The 25,735-nt window shown below is 40.4% G+C and overlaps 1 protein-coding gene across 3 annotated transcripts in view; it reads left to right on the top strand.

Moving 5' to 3' along the window:
- Window positions 1–25,735, top strand: part of C28H12orf42 (chromosome 28 C12orf42 homolog) — a 164,904-nt gene that overhangs the window by 82,865 nt on the left and 56,304 nt on the right. For all 3 annotated transcript variants that reach the window (XM_023631508.2, XM_023631510.2, XM_023631509.2), the window contains one exon: window positions 20,390–20,501. In XM_023631508.2, coding sequence (XP_023487276.1) covers window positions 20,390–20,501 — 112 coding nt within the window. The remainder of the gene's footprint in view (window positions 1–20,389; window positions 20,502–25,735) is intronic.

The following is a 25,735-nucleotide window of genomic DNA, read 5'->3' as shown; positions in this document are numbered from 1 at the left end:
GGGAGGGTCTGTGTTTTTCATTCATTGAAAGAGAAAGGATGGAACTGGTAAATAGGTCCTCGGACATTCAAGTTAAGAAAGTCATGAGTTACAGAGGAAGTGTGTTTTAGGCAGAGAGAACAGCGAGTGCAATGGTTCTGAGACAGTAACAGGCCTGGGATACTGAAGGAATAGCAAAGGGGCGGGGGTAGAGTGAGGGAGGAGGAGAGTAGTAAATGAAGTAAGAGAGGTAATAGGACATCCCTATTTGTCTAGGATGGTCCAGGTTTATACTTGCTGTTTCGGAATAATTATTAAGAGGCTCTCTTTCCACACCTAAAAATGTCCCGAATTGGTCAAAACAGTCATGGGGGTTCCAGATCCTGTTCAGCCTGGTAGGAAGCCACTGGGGACAGTACTCTAAGGGAGATGAAGGGCTCCTGGAGGGCTGGGAACACAGGCTATGACTTTGGTTTAACGGGACCATTGGGCTGTCTTCTTGGAGGTGGAAAAAGAGCCAGCAGGTGTGGCTTTCCCTCAGGAGATTGGGGTTCTGCAGGAATGGTGCCCAGGCAGCTGGCCTGATTCTCAAGAAGCCCTCCCAGCTCTAACGCCTGGAGCCTCAGTCAACACTCCAGGGGGCGTGTGGGCGTTCAGGCCACTTCAAAGCTGGTTTACTTCCTGACGGCTGCAGCGAAAACAGCTGGGGAGACGGAGTGTGACTTCAGTCTGCTCTGCGTCTTTTAAACAACCCCACACCGCAAGAGTGTTGCTATATTTTGGATGATGTTAACCCTCTCCTGTAATAAACTTTATGCCTGACGATCAAAGGCTCACATTAACAACGATTTCAGCAAGACTGTGTGTGGCAGAGGACTTTGAGTGCTTAACCAGGGTTCCAGTAGCCTCCTTTACTCATGGCGGATGTGACACTGATCAGATGAGTGTTAGGGCTTAGGGTGTTGAGAAAGGAGGGACGAATCCATGCAATAAGCTGGGGTCAGGACAAGATGGATTTCCAAAAGGCCAGGTCAGAGCAGAGTTTGGAATTATCCCCGAGTTCTTGACTGTACTCCAGCTTACTTAGAAATGTGATGCTGAGATCGCTGGGCCCCACTTTCAGATGGGTATTTCTTGAGTGGGTGGCAAACTGGATAAATGGTTAAAGATAGCGATTATACAGCCAAGCCTTGGGCTCAGATGGCCTGAGTTCAAATCCTGGCTTTGTTACTTTCTGCCCTTTGACTTTGGGAGATATGTTTTATCTTTCTATGCCTCAGCTTCCTCATCTGCAAGGTCGGATCATAATAGCACCAATCTCATAAGGCCATTCATTGTGAGAATTAAGTGAGTTCAACGTAAAATGCTAGAACTGTGCCTGGCATACGAGGAAAGCCTGTCACGTGTGTTAGTTTTTACTATTTATTCTGACTAAAGGACTTTATATTTGTGTCTCTCATTTTCATGAGGCTGGTCCTTTTATTTTTTTCAGTGAAACTGTTGTCCATCTGACTCATAGACATGAACTAATGTTGAATCTTACAGACTAACACATTGAAGGCTGTTTTTTTGGAGGCTTTTCCTTTTTGATCACACTGGTTGGCATGCTGTTGACTTTCTGTTTGGCAAAGTAGGTGAATTATTTCCTCTGAGGTTCTCTCTAAATCCATTGGCAAATGTTGTTGGTTTTAAACAAAGTCAAGCTTAGCCTTTATCTCAAGTATCCGTTTTCACTTCAAATACGAAAAAAATCAAACTAAACTTGGTCAAATTTCAAAGCAAAACTTTTTTTTGGTTTAAATCTGATTAGGCAAGTGAAATTTAGAACACTGGTAAACAAAAAATGATGAAATCAATCATCCTTGGAAAAATAGGGTGAGACTTCTCTAATAAAGAAGATGACATCATTACAGTTTATTATCACCATTTAAAAACTTTATTGAGTGGTATATGGATGTATTTATGAATCCTGCTTTACCTGATTAGCTTTCAGATTCTATTAATGGGTTACTTATAACACAAGAATGAGTACATCTCAAGGAAGAATATATTTGGATTCATTGCTCATCAGAAGTATAATTATTGTTTAACAATTTTATGAAGGGCTGATGATGACGTGCAGGTGTGTAAACATGCAGTGCCAATAGATTTGACACGGTATTCAGTTCTAGGTGTATACATTTTTAAAGGCTTCTATTCACCAAAGGGGCCAATAAAACCCCGCACAATAGTAAGTGTGTTTGCTGAAAACATGAGGTGAGTGGTTAATTTTAGTCTTCAGATTTTAAGATGGATTTGTTTTTTTCCAGTGATATGTATCTTAACTTGCCAGTCTCTACATTATACTTTAGAGTAAAAAATAAAACAGAGCTATATTGTTAAAATCCACCTATCTGGGCCTTTCAAATCATCTCTGGAAGATGATGGAAGATTGAGGGAAACTCTGCGCAGGTCAGTTTCAGGCTGGGCAAATGAAGTGCAAAGTGGTGGCTTGAGGTTTGACAAGTATTTTTACCTGGAATTATTGGTACCTTAGGAAGGATGTAGCTCAAACTTCCAGTTTCCCAGATGAGGAGACGGAGGCTGGAGAAAATCATAATTTGCCCAAGAAAACATGGCTGGTGGACCAGAATTTCTGGGCTCGAACGTGTGTCTCCTAATTTTTGTGACTGGACTCTTCCTCGTGTGCTACTTTACCTCCTGTCAAACGTGAGACTCTAATAATTTAAGTTCTTGATTAATGTATTCAGTCAATAGACATTCTTATTTACCTACTAGGTGCCTATTCCAGGTCCCAAGGTATCTGAAATTCCCTGACTTAATTTTGACGCAACTATTCTGCTCTTTATTCTCCTCTGGGTTAATGTTTTCTTCATTAAGTTCTGGGAGTGTGTTAATATGTTTTTAGCTTGTCTTGAATCTTTAGCCCTTAGTCAGGAAGGCGTGGGAAGAAACCAACATTTACTACATACTGCCATGCATTTTACATGTGTTACCTTTATGAAAAGCTTATGAAGTTAGCATTGCACCCTACACAAAGAGAAGCTAAACCTTCTGATAAGGCTTAAATATCTTTAAAAAAAGTGACAGTGTGGGCGATTTGTTCACCCACAGCTTCACATAGTGCCTGGCATATAGACCACTTAAATTGTGCTGAATAATTGAATAAATGAATGAATGAATGAATGAATGCTGAGCTTTAAACTCAGGTCTACCTGGTTCCAAAGATCCTTCCACTATATTTGGTGGCATTTTTGTGTCTCCTAGTATTGGGAACACACTGCGGTCTTTGCCTATCACTGATGGTGTAAGCAATTGCTTAATAAATATCCTTTGCTTATGATGGTGTATAAATTCCCCAAGGCTTAGCATGCTCCCACAGCCATCATTGTAGATTTTTTGTGTGTGAGGAAGATTGGCCCTGAGCTAATATCTGTTACCAATATTCCTCTTTTTGCTTGAGGAAGATTGTTGCTAAGCTAACATCTGCACCAATCTTCCTCTGTTTTATGTGGGATGCCGCCACACCATGGCTTGATGAGCAGTGCTAGGTCTGCACCTGGGATCTGAATCTGTGAAACCTGGGCCACTGAAGTGGAGTGCGCGAACTTAACCACTACACCACCGGGCCAGCCCCTGTAGATTTTTTTAAGAACAAGAAAATATCTACCTGCCAAATTAATTTTTGAAGTTGTTCTTGGATAAAGGCAGATAACAATGCTCACAATAGTGCTGTGAATACTATGGAAAATACTGGAGTCATGCAGATGCTCTCCAGCGTTTGAGAGAGCTCTTTCTGCACTGCGGCTCTCAAACACTGCTGGTGATTTTCCTTGTCCATGAAATGTTCACAGCACCCAGACTCAATTATTTAAATGAGTTACATGGATGCAGGATTTCAGTTCAATGAAAGCTTATATTGTCCTGGGTTAGGCACCTTTTTGATATTATCTCATCTAATCCTTCAACAATTTTTTGAACTATTTCCCCAACCTACAGGTGAGGAAAGTTGAATTCAAGAGTGGCTAAGTAGAGGCTAAATCCTGTAACACAGGCCCAACTGCTACATCCTTTACTTGGTTGTGGTTATCATCACACTCTCAGTTACTTGCTAACTTCATTCATTCATTCATTCATTCACTGATTTAAAGAGTGTGCATTAATTGTTATTATATGACACTGAGCCAGAGAGACACAAATCAATGTTTGCCAAGAGCACATCTATCCTTCCTCATCTGTAATGAGATATGTACACAAAATTTATTCATTGCAGCCTTCCTTGTGAGAGAAAAAACCAATAACGACCTCTATATTTATCAGCAGAGACTAGTTAAATGCATTCTTTATACTATGCCTTTTTAAAAAGAGTGGGTCAGAATGCTATGTGCTAATGAGCAAACACGCCTGTGATGAATTTACCTGTAGAAAAAGCAAACCGTAGACAGTAAGTATCTTGTGGCAAGGACAAGGTGCAAGTGTGTATTCATAATTGACCTCTCCACTGTCTTGGAAGAGGAAAGTGCCTGTGTTGTTTGGGCCTACTAGCCATGTCTGACCTTTCATTGGGTTAATCCGGTAATGAGCATAGAGAAGAACTGAAAGAATCCTAGGAAGACTAGTGATTTTGGAATGGATAGAAGCTACTAAGGGATAAAAGAATATACAAGAGAGGCAGGAGGAAGGGGGAAGACTGGAGCTAGCATGGATTGAGTTTGGAGGTGATGTTTCTTTGGTAGGGTGGAGAAAGGGGTGAGAGAAAGGGAAAGGGGAGAAGAAGAGAGAGAGAGAGAGAGGGCAAGCTGTCATGCTGTGAAGAGCAGGACTTTAGGGAAAAAGGCAAAGAGGTGAGGAGCAATTTCAGAACACGTTTGTGTTTGCCATGCAAGGCAATACTTCCCTTTTTTTTTTTTTTTTTTTTGCTGAGGAACATCAGCCCTGAGCTAACATCTATTGCCAGTCTACCTCTTCTTTTTTGCTTGAAGAGCCCTGAGCTAACATTGTGCCAATCTTCCTCCACTTTATATGCGGGTTGCCGCCACAGCATGGCTGATGAGTGGTGCAGGTCCACCCAGGATCTGGCCCGTCAACCCAGGCCGCTGAAGTAGAGTGTGGCAAACTTAACCACTATGCCATGGGGCCGGCCTGCCTTTATCTTTTCTGAATGACTGACATAAATATCTTAGTTACCTTCCAACTCATTTTTGGATGTAGGGCTTGGGCTTGCTTCCTTTGAACGTGGCACCCTTACTGAAGTAGTCTATGAGGAAACAGCTCTATCTGGGTTACACTGTGATTTCATCTGTGCAAAAAAAGTGTGTGCATATAATGGTACTATATGTGCATCAAAACTTTCTCAAAGCAACCCAAGAACATTTTTGTAATGTTAATTACCTCTTGAGAGTGGTGAAATCAGCAAACTCTTCTATACTGTTTAAGATTTTTAGAGTGAGCATTTATTACTCTTATAATTAAAAAATAGATATATTTTAGTGATCTAGTTTGTATTTCTCATAAATGGAATAGCAACATTTCTCTTAAGCGGAAGAGCTTTTCCAGGCATCACTTATGTTTCTTGCCTCAAAGGCTTTGAAAATATAAGATTATGGAGAAAACTGCTTCTAATGCCTAACTTCAGTTTAAGTAAACCCACTAAGGCTCTTGGAAGGGGGATGGTGCCTAGACCAAAGGGAAGATGTAGCTAAATCACTGAGGGGTTTAATTCTTCCCAATAGCTCTAGGGAGTATCTTTGGGAGGACCTTTCCTTTTTCAAATTACAGAAAGGACATCGGGGGTTCATCGCATCTGTGTGAGTCTAGAGGGCTGAGTTTGGAAAACAGCATGTAAGGTGCCTCTATAAGTTAAGAAACAGAGACATTTGCCTGATGCCAAGGGTTGAGACGACGGAGGGTCTGTCCCTTCAGTTTCCACTGGGTGCTGCCTCCCTGTGGAGAATTTCCTCCTTACGTAGCAAAGAATCGGTTTGATGTTGAATAGACCAGAAAATAAAATAAACAAACAAAAAAACTCAGACAGATGTTCATGTTGGGGTCTAAGGGATCAGTACATAACACACCTCTCTTCTTTGCATGAATTTTGAACGAGCGAGAGAGACAGAGAAGTTGGCCCATAGAGGTCAAAATACCAGATAGATTAGGAATGTGATTTAGGTGTGCGGCCAAAATGAGTTTTCTATTTTGACCTCTAGAATGGCAGACTTGCCTGAACCACCATGGAAGCCCTTGGAAATGGCAGATCCCCCCTGTGGACTGGGGGATGGCAGACTCTTCTTGATAAGCTTACCTCATGATTAAAGGCAGACTGGAGCCACTTGCTTTCTGAAGATCCCAAAGACAAAGGAGAGTGTGCTGAGCCGAGCACGCTCAGTTCTTTCCTCCAAACTCCCCAATCAAGTCAGTCACTTTCCCTCCAGACATTGACGAGAAGGCAGGAGAGATTTGAAGGCAGGGTTTTCTCTCCAGGACAAAACTAGAGAGTATTTTTACCGAAGAAAGTGAGTGTTTCTAGGAGGAGGACCTGACTCTTAATATGGGAGTTGGTGCCTTATAATGAAGGCCTCTCATTCTGGCATTTGGAAGAGCCCCAGCCGGCCCACTCACACCTGAAGCGAATCCGGTCAGTTCACATGCCTTGACCACCCCTACTGAGCTCGCGGTCATTGGGAGAAGCCCTGAAGTCTCTAATAAGAGAATCACACCTGCGCAAAGAGAGAGGCAACTCATCAACGAGGCTTTTACACACAGCACCAAGGATTGTCAGAATTTAAGGAAAACCAATCGCACAAAAAAGAAGAACCAAGAAGATCCAGTAGAAAAACTGGCGTTAGAAGAAACAGATGTAATTCAGAAACCAGAAGGAAGTATTCACTCGAAAAAGACATCTAATTAGCGTCCTCTGGGGAATTCTGAGAAAATCTGTAAAATAAGAACAGCCACGTCCTCAAAAAAGAAAAATTAGCAAACAGGAAGAGTTCATGGAATCAAATACATGCTTGTTAAAAGTAAATAATTGCATAGAAGATTGCAAGAAGAAGTTGTGGAAAATCTCCCAGCACGTAAAGCAAAAAGATGAAAATAAGAAAAACGCAAGAGGAAAGTTAAGTCATGGAGAATCGATCAAAAAGTAACCAAGCAAACGCAGAAGATAGGAAGAGAACTACAGGGTGAATTTGGCCCGGAGCCCCAGCGCCTCCTCACTGGTGCATCAGCGAAGCCTCAAGCGGGAGTAGTTGGGGCTGCTGTGCTCGGGCACCGATCTGGGTCCTCTGCTTCTTCCGGCATCAAATTCTGTGTCACCCTCTCTTCGACTTATCTCTCCCATGCATAGCCACGGGATCCGTTTTGGACAGCTCACATTTTTCTCCCCTGTAGTAGCTTTTATTTATTTATTTAAAAATTATTAGTTGTGGTAAAAAGACAATACAATTTAGTTTGGTAGTGTTAAATATATTCATATTGTTGTGTACCAGATTTGCAGAACTTAATCATCTTGCAAAAATGAAACTCTATTCATTAACCAACTCCTCACTTCTCCCTCTCTCCAGCTCCTCGTAACCACCATTCCACTTTCTCTTTCTATGAATTTGACTAATTTATAGACCTTGCATAAGACTGTTTGTCTTTTTGTGACTGGTTTATTTCACTTAGCATAATGTTTTCAAGCTTCATCCATGTTGTAGCATGTGGCAAGATTTCCTGCTTTTTAAAGGCCGAGTAATATTCCTTTGTACGTATATCCTGCATTTTGTTTATTAATTCATCAGCTGATGGACATTTGGGTTGCTTCCACTTCTTGGCTATTATGAGTAGTGCTGCTATGAACATGGCTGTCCAAATATCTCCTTGAGAACTTGATTTAAATTCCTTTGGATATATATCGAGAAGTGGGATTGCTGGATCATAAGGTAGTTCTATTTTTAATTTTTTTGAGGAACTTCCATAGTGTTTTCCATGCCAGTTGCACCATTTTACAATCCCACCAACAGTGCATAGGGTTCCAATCTCTCTGCATTCTCACCAACACTTTTTTTCTGTTTTTTTTTTTTTTTTTTGATGAGTAGCCATTGTAATGGGTGCAATGTGATATCTCCTTGTGGGTTTGATTTACATTTCTCTAATGATTAGTGATGTTGAGCATCTATTGATATGCTTGTTCACCATTTGCATATCCTCTTTGAAGAAATGTCTATTCAAGTTCTATGCCAATTTTTAAAATTGACCTTTTTGTTTTATTGTTGAGTTATAAGAGTTCTTCATATACTCTGGACGTTAACCTCTTGTCAGCTATGTGATTTGCAAATATTTTCTGCCATTTTGGAGGGTGCCTTTTCATTTTGTTGATTATGTCCTTTGACGCACAGAAGTTTTTAAGTTTAATGTAGTCCCACTTGGCTATTTTTGCCTTCATTGTCTGTGCTTTTGGTGTCATACCCAAGAAATCACTTTCAAATCCAATGTCATGAAGTTTTCCCTGTATGTTTTCTTCTAGGTGTTTTATAGTTTTGGGTCTTATATTTAGTTTTTTAACCCATTTTGAGTTAATTTTTATGTATGGTATGAGATAAGAACCCAAGTTCATTCTTTTGCATGTGAATATCCAGTTTCCCAATACCGTTTGCTGATGAGATTGTCCTTTCCCCATTGATTGATCTTGGGACCTTGTTGAAGTTCATTTGACTATATATGTTATTCTGGGCTTTCTATTCTATTCCATTGGTCCATTTGTCTGTCTTTACGCCAGTACCACACTGTTTTGATTTCTGCAGCTTTGTAATACGTTTTAAAGTAAGGAAGTGTGAGCCTTTCAACTTTGTTCTTTTTCAAGATTGCTTTGGCTATTCTAGCGCCATTGAAAATCTATACGAATTTTAGGATGGATTTTTCCATTTCTGCAAAAAAATGCCATTGAAATTTTGATAGGGCTTGTGTTAAATCTGTAGATCGCTTTGGGTGGTACTGACATCTTAGCAATGTTACGTCTTCCAACCCACGAACATGAGATATTTTTCCATTTAGTTGTGTTTTCTTAGTTTCTTTCAGCAATTTTTTGTGGTTTTCAGTGTACAAGTCTTTCACCTCCTTGCTTAGGTTTATTCCTAAGTGTTTTATCCTTGATGCTATTGTAAATGAAATTGTTTTCTTAGTGTCCTTTTTTCAGATTTCTCATTGTTAATGTATAGAAATTCAACTGACTTTTGTCTCTTGATTTCATATTCTGCAACTTTGCTGAATTCATTTATTAGTTCTAACAGTTTTTTTTGGTGGAATATTTAGGATTTTCTACATATAAGATCATGTCTTCTATGAACGGAGATAATTTTACTTCTTCCTTTTCAATTTGGCTGCCTTTTATTTATTTTTTCTTGCCTAATTGCTCTGACTAGGACTTCCAATACTGTGTTGAATGGATGTGGTGAAAGCGAATATCCTTGTTTTGTTCCTGATCTCAGAGAAAAAGTTTTCAGTCTTTTGTCATTGAGTGTAATGTTAGCTATGGGCTTTTCATATATGACTTTTACTATGTTGAGGTAGTTTATTTTTATTCCTAATTTGTTGAGTGTTTTTTATCATGAAATGTTGAATCTTGTTAAGTGCTTTCTCTGCATCAGCTGAGATGATCACATGGATTTTGTCTTTCCTTCTGTTAATGTGGTATAGTACATTTACTGATTGTCATATGTTGAGTCATCCTTGCATTCCAGGAATAAATCCCACTTGGTTATGTTGTATAATCCTTTTAATGTGCTGTTGAATTTAGTTAGCTGGTACTTTTTGAAGTTTTTTGCATCAATATTCATCAGGGATATTGGTCTGTGGTTTTTATAGTGTCTTTGGCTTTGATATTAGGTGACTGCTGATAGCTCACTTTGTTTTAGTGGAAGTTGACATTCCGTTAGCACAAAATGTTTAGTTTGGGTCTGCAGTTCTCAATATTGTCTTAAAAATACGGGAAAACACTACAAAAAGTGTTAAAGCTTTCTGATCCGCTTGCTACTCAATCATTATATGCAAGGCTGAGCCACCAGCAGCACAGAACTCTGGGCGTCTTCTTCTAATGTAGGTGGTTTCTCCCTGTGGCTCCTATTGCTTAATTGTTGTCTGAGCTGTGGCAAGTTTAGTCAACAACTCTCAGCCATGATTACTGCACCTGTAAAATGGGCACAATGTACTTTATTTCGTAGTATTGTAGGAAGCATATTTATTTTTCCTTCTTAGTATACCTCATTGGGGTCAAAGCAAGAGCAGAGGGGCTTTTGCCACAGATTTCAGGGGAGGAGATACACTGCTTGTCTGCTCCTTTTTTCGTGCTGCTTTGTGCCTGATACTAACTTGACCATTTTGTTCTCTGCTATTGCTGCCTTAGGATCTCCATAAACAGAGTCCCTGTGAAACCCCAAAGTCTCAATAGTTTAAGATGGTCCACAATGCTCAAGGGGACATTTTGTTCCTAAAATGTGAGAACAGTTAGAAGAGGTGGAATCAGACACATAAATTGTGAAACACAAGTTCCTGTTCTAGTTCCATGGCCAAAGTGGGGAAAAATCACTAATTTTTCATTACGATAAAAAAACAAGCAAAGAAGAGCCATGATTCCATCTTTTAACTTGCTAGTACAATAACCAATGAGCCAGTGGCACCTCTCGCTGAACAATTAGTTACATTACTACGCACAACTCTCAAATGTATATATATATATATAGTGGTGACTCTCTATGAAGTTGTTCTAAATTCTCTATGAATATCATCACTGAATTGTCATAAATATCACATAGGAACTATTATTATTCTCATTTTATAGATGAGAAACCCAAGGCAAAGAAGGGTAAAGCAATTTGCCCAAGTGGTGGATCCAGGATCCAATTTGGACAGCCTGGTTCCAGGGTCTGGGCTGTGATTCATTGCACATACTCCTTCTCTGTACTGATGAGCACATCTGTTTATTATTGTTGTTCTTGTTGTCATTGTCATCATTATTATTGTCCTGACTCTTCTTCCCCCTCTCTTGGATAAACTTGTGTTGCAAGTAAGAGCTCAGGAGAAAAGTGGGGGAATGAGGGCAGTGTGCTAGAGATGGAATCTGAGAGCTTTGCCTTTGACCATTTCACTCTCTGCTTCCAACTTTCACCAATGGCGTTGTCCTGTCAATGTACTCACCTCCATACAGTACTTCACACTTCTTAAAGTTCTTTGAGACTCCCCATCCTGTCTCAAGGCCCATGGGAAATGGGCAGGGAAGGGAACATTATTCCCATTTGACTTCTGTCCAACAGAGAGTTTAGTGATTTGCCCACGGTTAGAGAGCTGATTGTTAGGCCTACGCCAGCAGAAAAACTACTCTGATGAGTCCTAATATGTTGTTTCCTTTTGCTTCAGGATGCTGTCAGAGTGATCCCTGCTGTCATACAAGCAGTCCAAGTACGTACCACACAGAATAAATTCTGGGAACCCAGAAGGAAAAAATTATTTGAACTAGAGGTTAGAAGTTTGATATATAAAACTAAATCTAATTATGAGGATGAATAAAATTAAGTACCCTCTATATAAAGTTTGGAGTAGTGGGAGCCAGTTGGGCAAGTTATTCAACTTCTCTGTGAATGATTTTCCTCTTCTGTAGAAAGAAGAGAACGAAGTAGTGATTTCCTGGAGTTACTATGAGGATTTGATGAGTTAACACGTCTAAAGTGTTTAGAACAATGCCTGGACTGTAGTAAATACTCAATTAAGTGTTAGCTGCTGCTGGTACATAATGAGGAGTAGATAAAACAATTTATTCCTAATGGGAATTCTATAGTTAAGGCCAATCATGCCATCTTTCTCTTCCAAAAGCAATTGCTTCTTTATGTTTTAGAGGATCTCAGCATTCTTATTTTGGACATTTTACAACTTGGCTTTTTCTCATCCTTGTTATTAGATCTGATTTTACATATCAAACTTCTAACCCCTAGTTCAAATACTTTTTCCCCTTTGGGTTCCCAGAATTTATATGTTCTTGTGATGCAATTCTTGCAATAACTACTCAGGTTGTTGTATTACAGCAATGTTCACTCTGACACTATCATCTTTGCCAAGAAGTGCTTTTCAATTTTCAAATTTTTGGTGCTGTTTGGTAGGAAGCCTTGCATTTATTATCAACAGTACAGGATGAAGAAATAACACTTTCTGAAAGAAAAAATATCTCGTTGCAGAAGCTTAACATCTATTTGTGCAATGACCTCAATAGATAACTCTGGCTCCCCTTTGGTAAATTTCCTGTTAAAATTCTGGCCAGTCTAGTGCTTACTTGTTAGGAATAACTTTCACCAGGGGAAATTGGGCACAAAACCTTGCCAGCATATTTAACTTCTTGTCCTTTAAGAAATTATACTTCGATTTTAGAGGTTTGACTTTGATAGATAATGAAATTATCATGGTGGAACAAGCCATAGAAATAATAAATACAATAATTCTTCTTTGCCTATTATGTGCCTTCGCTATTCATAAATTTTAGGGCCTTAGATATTAGATACACTTACGTAAGGCCTCACGAACGGTAATTATCTTTTGGCTAAAGAAAAAGCCCAAACGAATGCTAAGCTGCATTATCGCTTGGCTTCTGACATGAGCTGATAATCAGATTTTCTTGCTTAAATCCATGGTGCTCGAACAATGCTACCCACTGTCTGTGCTTCCCGATATTACCCTTAATTAGAAAGAACAGAAACACAAATCTGAATTATTTCAAAATCTGGTTTCCATGGTCAGTGGTTTGAAGGGCTTAACTTTATTATAAATAAACCTGGCTTTATTGGCTAATGAAATCTGAAATGCGAAGCCTGGGATAGAGGGAGTGTAATTCTCTGATGTTTACACATCAAAATATCCAGTGTGGTCAAAGTGTTTTGTAATAAATCATTGCGTAATTGAATTATGATTCCTTTGTCCAAGTACGATCCAAGCCCCAACACTAAGGAGAACCTAGAAGGAACTTGAGTTTGTGTTTTCTTAAGAAACAACATCTTTAGGTTCAATAATATATGTACTCAAAGCTGTCAAGGAGGCGTTGACCTTTTATTTATTTTCTCCCACTTTAGTAATTGTTTTTTCCTTTGACACATTGAGGCACATGGTTTAAAGTGTGTGATGGCCTGGCTCTGCACACATATATATCCTTCAATGTATTAGGCTTAAACGTTCACGTCAGGCTCCTTTTCCACTTAGAATAACTTGTGGGACAGTATCTGAGCGAGACAGATGATAAGACGGGAGATCTGTTGTATTTTTGTTTATGGTCTTGTAAAAAGAGGGCTAACAATCGGCCAGGATGCCTGACCCCATTTAAAGGGCTAATTAATAACTAAGTGGAGATAGTAACTTTGTTCTTTTCCTGGAAAACAACATCAGGAAGCTAATTCCTAGAACTGCTATCACATATAAGGACTGTGTATATATATATATAGAGAGAGAGAGAGAGAGAGAGAGAGAGAGAGAGTCTGTTTTATATATATTTTCTATATTTATACATATATCTTATTTTATATATTCTGTATCTATATCTATCCCTCCTGTTTCTCTGTGGATGGTGGGGCCTAAAGATCTGTGTTTGTAAACTGTGGCCCTGATCCCTTTTATTCTCCGTTTAATAGTTTTTTCTAAGACCCTCTCTCTTTTTCTTTGTGAATATTATCTTTTTCCTTTCAACCCTTCATCAATATTTCATTCCCACTCCTTCCCCTACCACCTCTGTACTAGGCAATTTGCAGTTGCTTTGTCATTTAAATATTCATAGCAACAGGAATTACTCTTAAATCCTGTTTTCCAGATGATGATATTAAACTTAGAGAGAGAGAATGATTTTCCTAGGATCACATATCCAGTAAATGATGGAGGCAGGATTCCAGCTCAGGTATTATTAATTCCAAATCCCATGGTCTTTGTGCTATGTCATACTGTCCCGCCAAACTGTATGTTAGCTTCTTGTAGATTGTTCCCTTTGTCTTCATCGCAGCTCTATTTCATTGGCTGAGGTAGATGCACCTCTTTCTCAAGTCACCAGGGACAAGGCTGGATGTGTCTGGGGTCCAGGTTCCTGTGACTTAAGTGACTCATCATGGAGCCAGGAATTTGCCTTGAGTTAGGATAATGGGGTGAGAAGCATTGCCTTTACTACTTTCAAGGAAGGATAATCATAGAGAAGCAGTTGGTGTCTATGATATTCCTGGATAAGATGTATCAGGGTGATGCCATTTCGAACAGTGGGATGGATACTGCAAGACTGTGAGGTGGATGTCCACAGGGAAAAAAACATCATCTAACCTGGACAGTTTAGATGAGTGAGCAGTGAGGGGGGGATGGTTAAAGGCGGAGACTGACACACCTCTTTACCTCCTCACCCTCTCCCCAAACCCCTTGAAAATAATGATAGAACAGAGCCTCCCCAGCGATATGCTGCAAATGGGTTGCAGTGGGCAGAGAGTTTAATCTGTTTAGTCTTTTTGGTGGCCTTGTAGGGGCTGGGATAGTAGATAAGCTCGGACCAGTTGCCCTTGGCCTTAAATAGTCTCATCTTATCCCAGTGTTCCCTACAGATGCTATATATTTTCTTCTCATGTGATTTTGAAAACGATTGGGAAGCATTGCTTTAAAACAAAATGCATTCACCCACAAGGATAAAAAGCAAAGATAGAGAGGAAACAACATCAATGAGCAATATCAACAATCTTTTTGATAGCTATAAAGTTAGTTAAAAAATGGCCACTGACAACCGAATGGAGTGACTCCCAATGTAAGTCTACACAGGAGCCCTACAAGGAGAAATGAGTCAATTCACTCTACCGTCAAGAAACCTGCAACCTGAAGGTTTCATATATCTTTTAAAGCAGGGAATAGGCACAGAGCTTAAAACAGGGGCCTGGTGGCAGTCTGGATCCTCAGATCCGTTTTTCCTTGGCTCACCCTGTAGAGTCAGGACAAGGATTTATTCTCTGACAAAATTAAGTTGTCGAGACTCCCAACATAGAAACACTGGGCCCAAAGATGAGGTGGGATCTTCAAACAGGAGTTTCTTGAAGACTTAGATAGGGGCCTGTGGGACCTTCAGGTCCTTTCTCCTGTTCTGTTCCCAGAACGCGGTCAGCCAGGCACATATTTGGAGGACTCTTCTCTGGAGAAACTGGAGGAAAGCCCTTCCCCTGTTGATGTTGAGCGATCTGTCACGGGAAAGACCGGCTCACTGCCTCAAGCCACAGCGAAACCCAGGAGTCAACAAGCCCTGCTCGAGTGGACCCGGAGTTTGCAGTCAGCCCTTTAGTGCTCTACCATTAAATATGAATGGATAGCCAAGATTGCAAATCATTTTTGTTTTCCAGAAGAATCTTTTTCCCCATGCAGCTGTTGCTAAAGCCATTAAGAATATTTTCCAGATGATGATGACATTGGGATATGTTATGATAAATTATTTTGAAATATAAATTTTAGTAATCTAGAGTCGATGATTCTTGCACAAAAATTTTTCTAAAAATATTTAACTCTTCATACAAATCCATTATGTGTAAATCTGAATTAAATTTTAAATTTAGCCAGTAGTATTTTCCTGTTTCCTCTGATGTTTCCTGTGATTTGTGGAGATCTTACAGGAAGCTGAAGGTGGCTGAATAATTTTCATGTAATTCAAAACACTTGTTAATGCCGTTCCATGGAGGTCTTCCTAATCCAGTGTAAATAGGGAGGCTGGCTTTAACTCCTTACTCCGTGGCTCACTATGTACATTGACAAAACCTAAACGCCTCTTTATTTTAGTTATAAGGTTTATAGCAAGTATTGTCTCTTTTATGTTGGAGATAAGTAAATTACCTAGAATTTTTTGGCCCAACTGATTGGAGAATGATGCCAACTAAAGCAAAATGAGCATCTCCTTACCAACACTGCTCAGTTTTACCCAGAGTGAAATAAATGGTTCCATGACCACAGACTGCTTTTTGAACCCTCATATTGCAAATACAGGTCTCTGGGCACCAGGCAGGATAGGCAGGAGAGTATGCCTCACCCAACACAAGATGTCTTATCAGAAAAGTAATTCAAAGCCACAGGCAGTTGCCTCATGATGGTAAGATGGCTGCAGCAGCCCTAGACTCTGCAACCTCTCGCAGTCAAAACTTGATTCCAAAAGTCTTAACAAAATCTCCTTATATTCCATTGATACTGAACTTCAGTCCTTGTAGCCGACAGAATGTAATGTGCTGATGTGCTCAGATCTGGGCATTTGCTTTATCCCTGAAGTTTGGGGGAAGTTGCTCACTGAAACCATATGTATCAAGGTTTGGAGTCATTTGGATCCCCAAATACTTGTTCCTGAAAGTAGAATAAATGGAGCAAATGAAAATAACAAATACCGTCCCCAGTGGTGGTGGTAATAGAGGCTGTAGCACTCGTTTTGAATGAGAAGTCAGCTTCAGCAAAAGAAAGGGCTAAAGATTTAAGCATAGACCATTTCTCTCTACACCCAGTGTGTCATCTATGTTGACCAGATCACAATAACTGGCTGCAGTTTATTATACTCCAATGCTCTATTGACACATAGCACAGCGGGAAGAGATTAAAAGCAGTGATTAAGATTGCACAGGGCATAATGCCACTCCAGCAAATGGGGGGTAAAATTTCATGTAGAAGACATAACAGTTTTATTCAATATTTATATTTAGACCCTTGGGGTAACATTCTCAGTGGCCATTATCAATGATGATTCAAATTTTTGCTTGCTGAAATCCCATTCTTATTTCTTATTGCAGGTCTTCATGTTCAGTTAAAGAATGGTTCTGGATTTCCGCAAAACCAGGTTTAAAAACTTTCTGCCAAATAAGAAGGCTGTTGAAGAAATCCAAACCTTTCTTATTGGTTTGCCATGGTGGTCCATTTTTCATTATCACATAGAGACAAGTCCCCGGATAGAGGAGCTCCAATTTCTGTTCCACTCTTCCTCTGTCCTCTAATTACAGTTGCTGCTGGTGTCCTGAGGCTGATGCTTCCCCTACAGATTGCCAAGAGAGAAGGAAAATACACCTTCATTGGCTACTGTACTTACAATGGTTCCTAAAACCAAGCAAGAAAACCACAGAGATCTTGGCAAGCAAGCAATTGAAAAGTACAGGTGCTGGCAGTATGCACAGCCCCAAAATCAACATGACTTGGGAGGAGAGGGGGTTGGAGAACAAAGAAAGGTGCTTTTCATTCAGAGAAATTTATTTCTTTTAAATATTTGCAATCTGCAGCCGATAGCACAGGAGGCCACTTGGCGTTAGTTCCCCACAAAGGGGAGGGCTGGGTGGTAATGAGCAGATGCTTGAGTGGCCTGTGGCGTGAGGTGCACCATCCGTCAAGAAGATCAATATTTACTGTTCTTGTATCTTTGTGGTGAAAGTTTGCTCTTCTTAAACAAAAAAAAAAAGGTGGGGGTTGTGCTTTAATACATAGAGCATGGGTTTAAGTTTAGGCAGTAAATCAACTGAGAACAGCAAGGACTTCACAGACAGGACTAAGTACCCCCCTCCCCTGCCCAGTGGTGACGTGTTCAGTGTTTTAAGGAGTAAAATGCATGTGGCTCGTGACATTGACAGTCTTTTCTCCATTCACTTTTTCTCATTCCAGTTAAATCATACCATGATGGAAAATACAATATGAAAGTAATATGGAATTTTAAAATGTGTTTTAAAATATACATTAATCCAGTTCAGTTTGACTCAACATGTACCAGTAAAGCAGCATTTTTGTGTGGTACAGACTGTGATAGGCACTAGGGGGACACACACGGACAAGATGAGGGTCTCTGCTTTAGTCTTTTGGTGCCTCAGTTTCCCTGGTTTGTCAAACGTAGATCACAGAGAGAGTCCTATGAGATGGGGGAAGAGATAAATAGCTGATGGGTCATGACCAGCCTCCTATACGATGAAAAAGATTTTATATTTTATTTGTTAGATCAAAGTGCGGTCTATGTCTTTAATGTGTGTACAAACCAACTGGGTACCTTGTTACAATTCAGATCCTGATTTAGTAGGTCTGGGGCTGGGCCAGAGAATCTCCACGTCTAAGAAGCTCTCGCGTGATATTAATGATGCTGGTCCATGGACACACTTTGAGTAGCAAGAATCTACATATTACTTGTATCAGTCACCTATGATGTTTGTTAACTATGCACATTCCTGGGCCCCATCTCAACTCTTTGAATCAAAATCTGCATTTCAACATGTTCGCCAGCTGATTTTTATGGATGATAGATTTTGAGAACCATCAACCAAATGATGGGAAGCCATTGAACACTATTAAAAAGCTGAGTTCTATATTTATTATTATATTTGTCATATTGAATTTTAGAAAGAGAATGTGAAAAGAGAGTTCCACCGAGGTGAACTGCAGCAGGGAGCGGGTGGAGAAGCGAAGGCAGAACTGTAGAGGAGGCAATGGGTCTGGAGGACATTGTGGGGGGGTTGACCGGATTCGGTTATGAGTGGATCTGGGGATGAAGCGGGTAGGAGGGGGCTGGAGTGACCTTCTGGGTTCTGTTTTGGATATCTGGATTGCTGCTTGGGCCCACACTAAGATGGGAAAGCAATATGGGCTTTGGAATAGGAAAGAGTGGATTTGAGACCTGCCTTCAATACTGGCTACTTACACAGCCTTGGTAGCTAATTTCCATCAGTAAAATGGGGATAGTGGTTGTTGTGAGGCAGCATCAGCCCCATTTTGCGAAGGTGGAAACTGAGGAATAAGGAGGGTAAGTTGTTCCAGCCCCTACAAAGGAGTAGAGATGAGATTTCGACATGGGCCTTCATGATGTGGCAGCCTCTACTCTGAACCATTACCCCAAGGTTTGGCCATGGAGACATCCTCTCCAGGTGGACAGTGGCACCAGCCCCACCACACAATAGTTTTCCCCTCATTTCACTTTCTCTCAAGGCCTCTCATTCTTACTGTCACTACTGCTTCCGAGGTACCCCTCTCCCTTTAAAATTGTAGAAAGCCACTCCATTTCATTTCTCTTAGCTCATCTGAAATGAATTCCAAAAAGACTTCGCTTAAGACAAAGCAAATATAGAAATAAAGAAAATGCCGGCAGCAGAAAAGACTTCCCTAGTACAAGGTTCTAACCCTTCCTCACTTGATCTCCCACAACCTGTCACTGGTGCAGCTCGCCTGGGTCACTTAGTTCCCAGATCTCTTCCTTCTGTTAACAGATATGTGTCCTCTCACTCCTCATCTCTGCAGTTCCGTCCTGCCTCCTTGGTCTGTATTCATGGCAAAGGGAGAGTTCATACTCTGTTCCCTCCTAAGACCCTCCTACTCAGTTTAAAGTTTCTGCTTTGAGATATAAGTATTTGCCTCAGGGAACGGGTGGGGCTGGGTGAATGATATGACTGAGAGAGAAGGAGAGAATGAAAACCTCATCCTCTAGGGAGGATCCTATTCCTTGTGCAGGAGTGGTTTGCTCTCTTATAGACCCAGCAGGTTACCACCACCCTAAACACGTAATATCCAAACCATACTACAGATGCAATAATATCCAGCATCTAAACAATAATATCCAATCATGTCCAAGCAATCAACGTTACACACAAACACTAATGAACAGTTGGAACTGGTCACTTGTTTGCTGAATTGTTTTTAATTAAAATTTAATCAGATTGTCCATCTTTATGACCTTATTCACATTAATTATCCAATATCTTTGAATCTCTTTCTCTTCTTTCTTTTTGAGTTTGGTTATTTCAAGGGGACAAAGCCCGAATTGAGAGCTCCCTCTCCCCAATCTTCTGATCCCCGTCTCTATTCCTTGTGTCTCCACCCTCTGCCACACTGGCTGTGCTTGAAATGACACAAAAAATCACATGGCTACGTCCTCTCTGCTGTGAGTGTTTGCTTTGATGTCCCCTGTCCAGGAAGGCACCTCTTATGTCTGTATATAAATTAGTACACTAGCCTCCTCATTTTTCCATTCCCCTTACCTTGTCTTGTTTTTCTTCTTAACAATAGAAAAGTCACCATCTGATATATTACAGATGTATTTATTTATTTTTATGTCACCTCCACTAGAATATCAATTTCACGAGGACGGAGACTTGATGTAGTATATCCCCAGTTTCCAGAACAATGTCGGGCATGTAGTGTAACTCAGTAAACATTTGTTGAATGAACAGATAAATAAGTTAATTAGCCACCTTAATGAAATATATGGGAAGGATGTGCATGTATAAGTAACTGGAGTCAATTGTAGTTGTTTTCAGGATTATTTCATTTAAAGAATACGCAAGCAAAAAAACTTTTAAAGTGTCACTCGTTTAGGGAAGTAAGAATGGCAGGTGGCATGGATTATTTTTGGAGCCATAGACCTAATTTTATTTTGTGTATTTTCTCCTCTGTCTTATAGCCCAGCCCTCATCATGAAAGAACTGTCTTGCCCTGCTCCAGGTTCACTGCTCACATGAAGAACTTCTCTGAATCTCTTAAACTTAGCCAACTACGTTTTTTGCATTTTCCAGGTAAATTAAGAAATAATCTCAGGAAAGACTAGAGTTTCTAAAGAACACTTGAGGGGCCAGCCCAGTGGTTTAGTGGTTAAGTCCATGTGCTCTACTTCCGCGGCCCAGGGTTTTTGGGTTCAGATCCCAGGGGTGGACTTGTACACCTCTCATCAAGCCATGCTATGGCGGGTCCCACATACAAAATGGAGGAAGATTGGCACAGATGTTAGCTCAAGGACAATCTTCCTCAAGCAAAAAGAGGAAGATTGGCAACTGATATTAGCTCAGGGCCAATCTTCCTCACCAAAAGAAAAGAAAAAAAATAAAGAAAGAACACTTGAATTGTGTTTCAAAGTAGCAACAAAAGAGAGAATTCATTGGCTTAAGAAGTTGCTAAGTTTAAAGGATGGACTGACTCAAAGCATGGCTGGATCCAGTGTTCACTGATATTATCATGGCTTTCTTTTTTTAAATCTCCATGTTGACTTAATTTTCATTTTGGGTTTATTTTCAGAATGGATAGCAATCATGGGCCCGGACAGCTACAGGGTTATATGATTCTTAAAGCTTGTAATTTCAAAAGTAAAGAAACGCTCTTTTTCTCTGCCTCTATAACAGTCCCCACCTCCTAGCCGATGACTCTGATTGGCCAAACTTGAGTTTCACGTTCTTTCCTGGAACAATCAGAGTGTCTGGGGGAAAAGGGAACACCAGTCAATTTTTGCTACCCCTGAATTTAATCCTGACAGCTGCATTTAAATTACACAGAGTATTTGTGTGTGTGGGGGTGGGGGTTGGGGGAAGTATGGCGGGAAGGGAGAATGGGAGGAATCATTTTCCAAAATAAATTGACGTGAGACAAGCAAAAAGTATCATTTTGTGTCAAGCTGAAATGATGTGTGGTTGCATCAGTTATGTTCTATGCAATGTTGGCACCACAGACATATATTATGACAACCTTGGGCCATTTCACTGACCTGAAAGGGTAAATGAATTTACATGGCCAATCTCCCACCTAAGAGAAGGTAAGTTTTCGGACAATTGATAAAGCAGATAACTGCTACCTTCTGTTTGGATGATGTATTATTTTAGAATTTATTTACTTATTTACTTGTACTTATATATTAATAAAGTTTGTTGCATATGTGTAAATGTCAGGGCTGTTGAAAGGTTTTGTTGATTTTATGAGTTTCAAAGTCCCAGAGTAATGTAATTTTAAGAGATCTTTTGAGAATCGCATTTGGTACCCACTCACACTCTTCTTATTTTACAAAAATTAGGAAATGGAGGGGGGGTGGGTAACACTTCACATGGTTCAAAACCCAAAAATGTAAAGAGGTGTATCGTGGGAAGTCTTCTTCCCGCCTCTGCCTCAGTCTACCTCGTTCCCTTCCCCCCACAGGAACCCACGTTTTGTGATTTCTTGGGAATCCTCCCACACTTTCTCTAAGCAAATAAAAGTGTGTATATAAACAAGTATAAGCGTGCAGGTGAACAGCAGCGTCCTACACTTTGCTGTCTTCACTTAGTGCTGTCACTTGGAGCTCCGTCCACAGCAGTGTGTTGAGGGCTTCCTCATTCATTTTGCTTACAGCTTCAGAGGAATGTATTTTATGGCTATGCCTCAATTTATTTAGCCAACTTCCTTTAATAAGCACTAGTGATTCCCCAAAAAGAACCAATGAAATAATTCGGATTTCATATTTTAGAGCTTTGATGGCATGTATTAAGAATTATTATTAAAAATTTTGACCAAGTCCACTTTTGTTAGTTTTATGGAAAGATTCATGTAGGCTTAGTTCCAGCTGACTGATATAATTCAGTAAAAGTAAAGGCCGACCTTTTAATTCTTTTCAAAATGCAACAGAAGGATAGAGAAAATAACTGCCACTATCAGTATCTGGAAAATGTGTGGCTTCAAGATTCGGTATACCAGGATCTTGAGAGTTGAAAGTATGGGTACAAGGTTGAGAAACGTCATGGTTTATGATTACATGGATTGCTCTGACAGACCTCAGTTCCTTGCCACATTGGTATTTGTCTTAAATTTGGGGACCTGAAGCCTGTAGGCATGCTGAGATTGAGGGCACACTGATGAGTTGGGGATACGAAGACAGCAGGGACTCTCCAGAGATGAGGGGCTCTCTTGGTTGTAGGTAGGACAGATGAGCAGCAGCATTTTGTCCCTGGGAGTCATATCTGGATAGGAGCAGAGCACTGTCAACAGCAAGAGGGATGGTGGTTAGTGTTAGGCACCTGGGAGCAGAGAAGAGCTAAGCTAGTTTGGTTTGGTTGCTAGGCAATGGGGAACCACTACTTTTTTTTTTAAAGCAAGGGAGTGATGTAATTTATTTGTACCTCACAGCAGTTAAAGACAGTGATTGAGGGGGCAAGATTGCGGACAGGAAAACCACTTTTAAGGTTATTAATCACCGAAGTGAAAAGCAATAAGGGCAGGAACATGTCAGTGAAGGTAGAGGAAAGGAGATAACTAGAGATATTTAAGGGGGAACATCCACAGGAGCTGGTCATGGATTAAAGATGAGGATGGAGAGAGAGAGCTGAGGTGGGAGGGTTTATGTGTCCATTCAGTCATTCAAAAAAGGATGACTGAGCACCAGCTAGCGACAGGCACTGTGTTAGTTTCTGGAGACACAGAAGTGAACAAGACATATGAGGTTCCTGCCTTCTTGGAATGTACCTTCTGAAGAAGGCAATAATTAATAAGTAAACAAATAAATAAGATTATTACATATTATAATAAAAACTGTGAAGAAAAGAGGTGGATGCCTTGGGGCCCTTCATAGTCGCCTCCTACCTCACTCCAGCCCCTGAAAACTGCTGATCTGTTTTATACCCCCATAATTCTGCCTTTTCTAGAATGTCATAATCTTAATTGTTAGAGTGTTTACAAATCTGTATGTGTTTGATGAAACTCACATAACTGGACACTAGAAAGAGTGAATTTTACTCTGTACAAATTATGCCCCAATAAATATAACATTAAAAAAGCTTGCATACCAAAATTTAAAAAAAAGAAGAAGAAGAAGAGACAAGAAAAAAATGGATTAATGAATGAGAGTAATCCAGGGAATGGCAGAGGGTCGGGGACTATTTAAGATAAGGAAGTCAGGGAAGATGCCTATGAGCAGTTTACATTCAGCCTGAGATATGTGTATTTTGTGTGTTTATAAAAGAAAAATGAGATCAGTGTGGCCAAAATATAGTTAATAAAGAAGAGGTGGTATGAACTGAGGTTGAGGCAAGCAGGGTCTAGACTATGAAGAGCCATCTAGGTCACAATGAAGAGTTTTAGATTTTATTCTAAACGCAGTGGGAGGCCATTGAAGGTTTTAGGCAGAGCTGTTCCATCTTCTGATTTACTTTTTTTTTTAAAAGGATCACAATGTTATTGTTCAGATACTTAATTGTAGCTGGAGCATATGAGGAAGCAAGGAGACCAATTAGGAGACTACAGTACAAGTCCAAGTGAAAGATGAAGGGGAACCAGATGACGGTGATGACAGTGAAGATGGAAATGAGCGGGTGGAAGTTAGAAATAAGTTCTTGATGGATAAAACCAATAATCCTTGCTAATGGTTAGGATGGGGGGAGGAGGGAAAGAGAGGAATACAGGATGATTCTCAGTTTTTGCCTTGAACCAGCTGGATGATAGTATTGCCGTTTACTGGGTTGGAGAATTATTGAGTGAGGACCAGTTTTAGAGAGGAAAGTAAAGAGTTGAATAAGACCTTGTTTCACCCATAGACTCAGTTACAAAGTTGGGGCGGTTTTGGAGATTGCCATCTTGATCAGCCTAGATCAATTACTGTCACCCTTGAAATGCTCCCAGATTCTGCTTTTTGACCCACTGTTTCTTGAACAAGTACAGTAATCTCACATCCCTGGGATCCTTCTAGTTTTTATTCTTGTGACTTGACTGAGGAAAACACCACAAAATTGCAAAAATGGCCACAATAATTCATTGCACCCTTGAACGTATCCCCTTTGAAATGTGCTTTTTCAATTCCCCCATCAAGAAGAAGAGTTTATTTCTCCCCTCCTTGAATCTGTACTTGGCCACATGACTTGTTTCGGCCAATGGGACATTAGAAAATATGACATACGTAGAGAATAAAAGCTCTTGTGCATTGGGGCTTACCCTCTCTCACTACAGGAAACTCTTCCATCATTCTGTGAATGAGTCCAGGCTGTCCTCCGGGATGATGAGGAACATGAGGTTGCCTCCCCAGCTGACAGCAGATATGTGAGTGAGGTCTCCTCTAGACCAACCAGTCTGCCAATTGTTAGACATGTGAGTGTGGTCATCTTAAAGTATCCAGCTCAAGCTGAGCTGAGTCAGACTGGAAGAACTGCCTGGATGACACACAGAACAATGGGAAATAATTTTTTTGTAAGCAAGTAAGTTTTGGAATTGTTTGCATGCAGCAGAAGCTCACCGATACAACCCCCAAAGTTTCAGTGGTGGTAACCAATCTCAGACTTACTTCTGCCTAAGTTTAGTCCATGAATAACTTTATCACCTGAACTTATTTGCACACAAACTGTAAATATAGCACTTAGTCAAACTGGCCGACAAAAGGGGCTGAAACTGATCCACAAAAGAAACTTGTTGGAGTTTTTAGTCAAATTTGACTCCATGTTGCTTCATTATCGGTGCAGACAAGAGTGCGTGCACGTATGTGTGCACATGCACATACACACACAAACACAAATCATGCTCTCCAAAGACCCATATGACAATACTGCACATAAGCAGGTTATGCCGTAGACCACAGATTCCCCCACTACTTACTAACCATCTACCACGTTCTGGGTGCTCTCCCAGATGCTGGGGGACCCAAAGATAAATCCATCAGGGTGATTGTCCTTAAGGATTTTATAATTTAATATGGAGGTTTGGAATTCATCTAAAGCACAAGGTAGCTGGCTGGTAATGACTTCTGTGATACGGTTCAACAAGTGTTTATTAAATGCTGACTCCGCACCAAGCGCTGTGCTGAGTACTGAGGACAGCCGTAAGAAAAATAAGAACAGTGTAAAATTATTTCTAACAGGGAAACCTCATAAATTTTCAACTTTTTTTATGAACTGCATTAATTGATAGCAACCAAGTGATCTCAGCATGTCACCTGGGAGGTCTCCTGCCACTGGCCTTGGTCTTTGCAGTAGGGTTTGCAGTAGGGTTAGCTTGGAGAACTATGGAGAGATGCGGGGCAGGAAGGTGACAG

Source organism: Equus caballus, chromosome 28 (genome assembly GCF_041296265.1).
Source record: "Equus caballus isolate H_3958 breed thoroughbred chromosome 28, TB-T2T, whole genome shotgun sequence".
Taxonomy (NCBI): domain Eukaryota; kingdom Metazoa; phylum Chordata; class Mammalia; order Perissodactyla; family Equidae; genus Equus; species Equus caballus.
This window is presented reverse-complemented; position numbering and strand designations above follow the sequence as displayed.